Raw genomic sequence first — 7,822 nt, forward strand, 5'->3', positions numbered from 1 at the left:
TTCTTTTAAAAGAAATAAAGCAATGCTTCATATCTTAGTCAGTGTGCACAGTATGACAGTTTTCCAAGGAAGTGAGGCTCAATGCACTTAAACAATCATATTAACATTACATTACATTACATTACATTACATTGCATTTAGCAGACGCTTTTATCCAAAGCGACTTACAGAGGTAAGACATAAGCTGAGAAAGGTGTAAAGGAGCACAGAATAGTTGTTAGTTTTGTTAGTTTTGTTAGGGAAGCATTCTCGAAACAGAAAGGTTTTTACAAGTTTTTTAAAGGTAGAAAGGGATGTTGCTGTTCTAGTAGCCGTTGGTAGGTCATTCCACCATTTGGGGACGACCACAGAGAAGAGTTTAGAGTAACCTCGCTTTGCGAGAGGCGAGGGTACAACTAGACGGTTTGTATGAGCGGAGCGTAACGCCCTGGTCGGGACGTGAGCCTTTAGTAAGGCGTAACACATTTATTTATTTTCTCACTGTGTATAAGATCAAATCTAACCAAGGACATTTTTGCATATCCAATGTGTTTTCAGTGTAGTGAAGAGTAAAACTGAAAATCCATGGGTTGCTCCCTAATAGGGAGTCAAAACCATTGCAGTGCCTTCAACATTAAAGCCCTTCACAAACTGTGACTATGGTGTGTAGTCAGATCAAGTTTCTTGAAACAGAGTAACTAGTTCACTAAAATAAGGGATGAATCAGAGGAAACTGCGAATATCTGCAGCTGACCTCTGGACAGATAAAATAAAGCTTCATCAGCATGTTTGTCACTCAAAATAACTTTTTTTTCCAGGCGGAGCTGTGTGGTTATCAGTAGAGTGATGTAACTGTACTGGATGAGAACAGTCCACCTGTGGTCAGATGATTTTAAGAGACTAGAAAAACTGATGCCTATCTCACTTGTGGTGCAGAAACAGTCCAGACAAGATGAGAGGTCTCTGGTTGCTGCTGGTGCTTGTGGCTGCGGCCAAAGCTGAGAAGGTGTTCATCGGGTAAGTTAATCTGTGCAAGCTACAAGAAGAGATGCTTACTGTGGTTTATTCACATCGAAATATCTTTCTTTGTGTTTGGTGTGAGAAGACATTTAATTGAGATTGATATGCTACAGGGCACTTCAATCCACATTAGTCAGAAAAAAGAGAAATAAACCGAAACTTACTATGATGCAAGGTGTGAACTTTGCAGCTGCTAAGATAGATAGAAATTGTATGAAAAATGTTTTGAAGGAGAACACAGTGTGTTTCTGAAATTATTAAGATCAATAAATATCAGACCAGGATAAACTTAATATTTCAAGAAAGCATTTTCAGACTCCATTAACTTGCTCTGTTGTCTCGTTTGAAAGAGGAAATGCACTCTTAGTTATTACATCAAATTATTGGACTGGATTAGTCTATTCCTTAGATGTCTTATATTAATGTCAAGTTTAAAAATTGCATTGGTATTCAATAGCAGAACATGCTTTGGCTTCATCTTTAGAGAAAGATTAATTCATAATTACAGTCATATTTAGGAGAATAAAGTGGGAGTCAAGGGTCTGAGCACTAGCTGTTCTGAGCTATTAATTGCTTGTTATAATGGTAAGCAGTGAATTAAAATCTTCCTCTGTTGCTGAACTCACTGTACAGTCAATGTTATGGATAAGAGCACCAACTAAAAACCTGAGATGTAAATAATAATATTCAGAAAATGAATTTCTTCTAGAGATCAGGTCATCAGGGTCAATGCAGAGTCTGAGGAACACATCCAACTTCTGCAGGCTCTGGAGACCCAAGAAGAGTGGGAGGTACACACACACACACAAATAAACACTTGCGCTCAAGTTTTTTCTCAGCTGTTTGTGCCAAACAGTTTCCCATGAACTCTCAAGAAGTACAAATCGAGATAATTGAGATAATCCGTCTGAGAGTTTGTGCAGGTTAAAGGTCCGCTGCACCTGCCAGAAAGCCAGAAACTTTCTGCTTCACCCCTTAATATGGAAAAATTGAGAGATTAACCTTTTATTTTAACCTTTATTAACCTCTTATTTTCTTATTTTTCTCTTATTGTTCATTAAATCTTTTGCTGCCCCCTAAGGACATAAATTAATTCAGATATAGAAGTGCATTAAATAAACTTCTTAGATTTTAGAGCAACATTTAGGTTTATTTTAGTTGATTTGAACTCTGATTAGAGTGAACTCTGATTAATTTCAGATTCATGGGAATCTGTTCGTCATCATGACTGTATTTATCTTATAGCAAGGTGACAAAATGCATCACAACATGAGTACAGTAAAAGCAGTCAAAAATAGTGCATGTACCAAGGATCTAAGAATGTGTACAGATAAAGATGTGAACCAATGAAGGGCATCTAAAACTGGAGAGAGTGTTCAGCTTAATGAATCTATTAGAGAAATGATTCTTCATCTTTTTCAGGACAGTGTTCAGGTTAGGGTTTATCTGTCATGTCATTGCTCCTGTCTGATCCCAGGTGGACTTCTGGCTCGACCCCGTCTCCACTGAGCTCCCCGTTGACATCCGAGTGCCCCGCTCCAGCTTGAGCGCTGTGACGGAGTACCTCAGTTCCTACAACATCCCCTATTCTGTCATCATAAACAACCTTCAGGTCTGTAATCCTGCAAATGCAGTCAGACTCTCTCTCTTTTATGTAAACTTATATTGATATTTTAGTGGATTTGAAAATGCGTGTCACCTTCAGGATCTTCTCGATGAGGAGAAAGCTGAGATGCAGATGAGTCAGATGAAGGAGCGCAGCACCAGGAGCTTCAACTTTGGAGCCTATCACCGTCTGGAGACAGTAAGCTATTATACAGACATATAAATGATTGATTGATTTACTCAAGTATTGTACTAAGTGTACAGTTTTAAGGTATTGATTTTGGAGGCATATATTGTAGAGCTTTAGTTTAGTTTAGATTATTAATACAAAATATAACATCAACAACACATCAATCAACTAATAAATTATGATGTATTATAATGGGTTAAGCTACCCACCAGTATATGAAGCTCCATCTTTACCAGTTGCAACATTAAAGTGAATAACACATTAATGCAATAATAATTATATATAACTAATATATTTGATTCTGAAATGGGCCATCCTGCATAATGAGTACTTTTGGTACTTTAAGTATATTTCTAATTCACTTCAATTGTAGGACTTGACTTGTCTTGTCTCCCATACAGATCTACAGCTGGATGGACACTCTGGTGGCTCAGCACCCTAACCTGGTCACCAAGCAGGAAATCGGGAGATCATATGAGAACAGGCCTATGTATGTGCTCAAGGTAGGACACACTTTATACAGTACAATGACCTGTTTGTGCCTACCTGTGCTTCATGTGTTAGTGAGTGTGTTTTAGCACTGTAAGAAATGTGTTAGGTCCACAGTGATGTAGCTGTGAACCAGCACCGTCATAGTTTTAGGAAGCAGTGACCTTGTTTATGTACAGTCTCATTTGTTTTTATTACATTAACAAGTTCATCTCTTCCACCGTCTGTCAGAGGCTGCAGCAGGCTCACTTTAAAGTGACCATACTGGCATCATATGAAACTAGAATACCTAAGACACAGTTAACAACAGGCTACAGTAGCATGCATGTAGCTAGAAGATGCTCTGAAGTTAGAAAAATTTGACAAAGGAAAACTGTATTGATAATTTTCAAACCATTTTCATATGAATAAATAATAATAAATACACATATATGTTGGGCTGGAGTAGAAGATTAAAACCATATGTTATAGTCCTTCTTCTGAGGATTAGATAAAACATTTTGTCTACATGGTTACGCTGTCTTTCAGCATGACTTTCCTTCTGTTGACATTGTGTCTAGTTCAGCACTGGCGGATACAAGCGTCCTGCTATCTGGATCGACACGGGAATCCACTCCAGAGAATGGGTGTCTCAGGCAACAGGAGTATGGACAGCCAACAAGGTACAACATATCAACGATGATTTGATTGATTGAGTAGAAATGTGCTCTACAGCCTGAGAGAACGGTCAGACAGAAAGGTGACAGAGGCATGAACTGTATAATAATCCATCTACTTTTCTTGTTTCTAGGCTGAAATAAATGTGTTAATATGATTGTTTAAGTGCATTGAGCCTCACTTCCTTGGAAAACTGTCATACTGTGCACACTGACTAAGATATGAAACATTGCTTTATTTCTTTTAAAATAATCTATGCTTTGTGTTCTTGTTTAGATTGCCACTGACTTTGGTACTGATGCCTCCCTGACCTCCCTTCTGAACACTATGGACATTTACATGCTGCTCCTGGCCAACCCTGACGGCTATGCTTACACCCACTCTAATGTGCGTCACTATCATGAAGTGGAAACATGGTTTTCGGATAATGTTATTTTAATGTTGTATCTTACATGTGAGATGGATTTTCATGTGTCTGAGCCACACTGTAGATATATTGTTTTAATATTTACTGTAGCTCATAAAAAAATAATTCAAATGCTCGACCTTGCATTTGCCTCAATTACAGTCCTTGACTGTTTTAACTGTGTGATGTACAGAACCGTATGTGGCGTAAGACCCGCTCCAAGAACTCAGGCTCTTCGTGCCGTGGAGTTGATCCCAACAGGAACTGGGATGCAGGCTTTGGTGGTCAGTATAGAAAAGTCGTACTAAAGACATCTTTTGCAGATATAGAAACGAGCCAGTCATTTTTTTGAGAGTAACATGACTGCCTATTTTTTTCTTTGGTCTTTGTTTCAAACATACATATTTACAAAACTACTACAATGTACAATGAGTTGTACAATAAATCCTATCCAGGTTTTGTTAAATTTATCTTTGTCACATTGAAGGCTGCATGTTGTGGTGCTGTTGAATTGTACAGGTAGAAATCTTAAAGACATCTCTCAGAGTAGTGCAACACCGTTCAACAGCACCCCAAACTAACAAATGACCATGAAGTCATTTTTTCATCAAACAGTAACACAGGTATTAAAGTGAGATTTCTTAAGATCTCAGCACAGGGTCACAGTACCTAAAGGAACACAACCACCATCAAATAAATATGGGCAGCCATTGAATTGATGGCCTGCCGTAAAGCGGAAAAAAGCACTTCTAATGGACATAATGGAAGAATGCCAATCAGCCAGTCACTGTGACACAAAATCATGGTTACCCTTTAGATGCATTAGTTTTAACTAATGCCTAATAAAATGGCAGCTGTTAAGATCATGTGTGTGAGCCCTCTTACATTGTACTGTATGTAGGTTTGTTGTGTTATGATGCCCAGTGAGTCTCACACGTGTTTTCATGTTAATGCCTCCCTCCAGGGCCCGGTGCCAGTAGGAACCCGTGCTCTGATTCCTACCATGGACCCTCAGCTCACTCTGAGATTGAGGTGAAGAACGTGGTGAACCTGATCAAGAACCACGGCAACTTCAAGTCCTTCATCTCTGTCCACGCCTACTCCCAGCTGCTCATGTACCCCTATGGCTATAACTGCAAGGACGTGTCTCATCAGCCTGAGCTGGTAAGGAAGTAGTTCAAGGAAGCGGCTACAGTTTCTCTTTGTTAATATCTGTATTCTTGAGAAGACAAATGATTCAGCTCTTCTAACCTGGTTTGAAATGTCTCCATCCACGAATTTAATTATTAACAGTAAGCAATATCTTACCTTTTGACTGCAGACTACATCTACAGCTTGGGATTGAAATTTCTTACCCAATTAAAGTTTTATAGCTGAAAATCCAATAATTTGCTCCAGGATTGATAAATTGACCAATTCAAAACTCATCACTAATACATATGACAAATGATCTCCCTTAACTCAGCCAGAAATCCTCTTTTTCAACAACACTGCTTCAAATTTATACAATCGTGCATATTAACGCTGAAAACTTCTTGAAGGACCAACAGTGCTGCAGTTACTCATACATAACAAAGCCCTCTGAGACCAATTTGTAGTTTTGGGCTATATCAATACATTAGCTTGACTTGTTATCTCTGCAGTAAGATGTGTAAAAACTTGAAAGTTGATCTGATCTGGGTATTTTTCAAGTGGAAACCTTAAAGCCTTTTCTGTGCACTGTACCTGACTACAGTTCTGTGTCGCCTTTTTGCCGTTCCCTGTAGGACTCTGTTGGCAGAGCAGCGGTGCAGAAACTGTCTTCCCTCTATGGTACCAGATACAAGGTTGGAAGCATCTGCAAAATCATCTGTGAGTAACCTTTTCACATTTTTGTCTAATGCCACTTCACTTCACTTGCAAGTCTTTTAAAATACCAGTAAAACTAGTTCTGCTCATATACTGCTCTTTCTAGTTACAGCTGCTTGTAGCAATATATATGATGATATTGGCTTTTTTATGTAGCTATAATGGTATGGTAAGAAGTAAGAAGAAACCAGAGGACAAATGTGCCAAAGACATGTTTGAGATCATTTACAAACAAAGTCACCATTACAGAGTATTGAAAATCTGTACTCAAGAAGTACTGTTATATTACTGGAACTACTGGTATTACGTGTTCTTCTTAAAACCTACTCAGATTATTACTTATTTTTAAACAGTTGATATTTAATGCATTATCAATAGCAGGCAGTCAGTTGAAAGTGGAGATCCATGTATAAAATATACTTTAAACATATAAAATAATAATAAATAATAAAGGGTAAACTATTTTTTCCCCTAAACAAATATTACAAAATAGAAAAAACTGAAATTTTGTCTGTTTAGAGCAGTGTTTCTCAATCCTGGTCCTCGGGGGCCGCTGCCCTGCATGTTTTAGATGTTTCCTGCTCCACCACACCTGATTCAAATGAGTGGCTCGTTATCAGGCCACTGCAGAGCTTGATGACGAGCTGATCATGTGAATCAGGTGTGGTGGAGCAGGAAACATCTAAAACATGCAGGGCAGCGGCCCCCGAGGACCAGGATTGAGAAACACTGGTTTAGAGCAACTAAAATATTAAAATCATGCTGGTATATTGTTATAAACTTGTTTTTGTTATCAGTCTGGTTAGTTGAGTGCTGCTGACCCTCTTAATCCCTCTTCCTCTCAGATCAAGCCAGTGGTGGCAGCATTGACTGGTCTTATAACCTGGGCATCAAATACTCCTATGCCTTTGAGCTGAGGGACACTGGTCGCTATGGTTTCATCCTTCCAGCCAATCAGATCATCCCCACCGCCTCCGAGACTTGGCTGGCCCTGAAACACATCATGGAGTATGTCCATGACCATCCTTATTGAGGAGGAGGACGACTTCCTTGTCACTCTATGTTGATGACATCTCACATCAGTACTGACCAATAAAGTCTGCTTGCATGTGTTCCAGCACTCCTTTTGTCTCTCTGTCTTTTTTTTTTAGGTCAACCTGTGTGTGTAGGGGAGTAGTGACATGTGACCTTAAGTCAAGTCTGACACCAGCCACAGTTTATTAACCTCTATAACAGATGTGTGGGCTTTGGTTGCATGCAGGTAAACAGTTCATGTGGAGAGCGAAAGAGGTGGAGCACATTGGCCAAAATACAATTTCTGAAGCAATCAGCTATGATTTAGCTGTTTATTAGCTTTATATGCAGATATCTGTTTATAGAGATTAGCAGAAATCTGACAAAATACGACACAAAGCACCCTGTTCCCGCTACAGCTCAAATGTGAGAGGAGATTTAAAACTATACTGACATGGTTTTTGATATTTCAAACCATAGACTGCGTAAAACATGGACGTTATCTTTGTGACGTCACCCACAGGTTTCTGAGGAGCTGTCGTGAAGCGTGTAGTGGCTCCGGATGTCGATGGATGCCATCTTGGCGGTCCTACCTCCACTGGCTTCTAGCTAAT

At 39.2% G+C, this 7,822-nt stretch overlaps 1 protein-coding gene across 1 annotated transcript; it reads left to right on the forward strand.

Annotated features, from left to right (window-relative positions):
- Nucleotides 1-866: 866 nt before the first annotated feature.
- Nucleotides 867-7,317, forward strand: cpa4 (carboxypeptidase A4). Its single transcript, XM_010738645.3, has 11 exons — nt 867-996; nt 1,709-1,790; nt 2,477-2,611; nt 2,705-2,803; nt 3,196-3,297; nt 3,844-3,945; nt 4,217-4,327; nt 4,540-4,630; nt 5,311-5,510; nt 6,113-6,197; nt 7,040-7,317. Exons 1-11 carry the CDS (start codon nt 932-934, stop codon nt 7,225-7,227), a joined length of 1,260 nt encoding a protein of 419 aa, XP_010736947.1. The 5' UTR covers nt 867-931; the 3' UTR covers nt 7,228-7,317.
- Nucleotides 7,318-7,822: the final 505 nt, after the last annotated feature.

The sequence above is a fragment of the Larimichthys crocea genome, chromosome X (genome assembly GCF_000972845.2).
Source record: "Larimichthys crocea isolate SSNF chromosome X, L_crocea_2.0, whole genome shotgun sequence".
NCBI classification, from domain to species: domain Eukaryota; kingdom Metazoa; phylum Chordata; class Actinopteri; family Sciaenidae; genus Larimichthys; species Larimichthys crocea.

Bases quoted from the DNA above. Each gene is read 5' to 3' on its own strand.
- cpa4 (XM_010738645.3), top strand. From the start codon at position 932: ATGAGAGGTCTCTGGTTGCTGCTGGTGCTTGTGGCTGCGGCCAAAGCT. The intron at 3,946-4,216 runs GTACAACATATC...GTTCTTGTTTAG, and splicing joins GAGTATGGACAGCCAACAAG to ATTGCCACTGACTTTGGTAC. The intron at 4,328-4,539 runs GTGCGTCACTAT...TGTGATGTACAG, and splicing joins ATGCTTACACCCACTCTAAT to AACCGTATGTGGCGTAAGAC.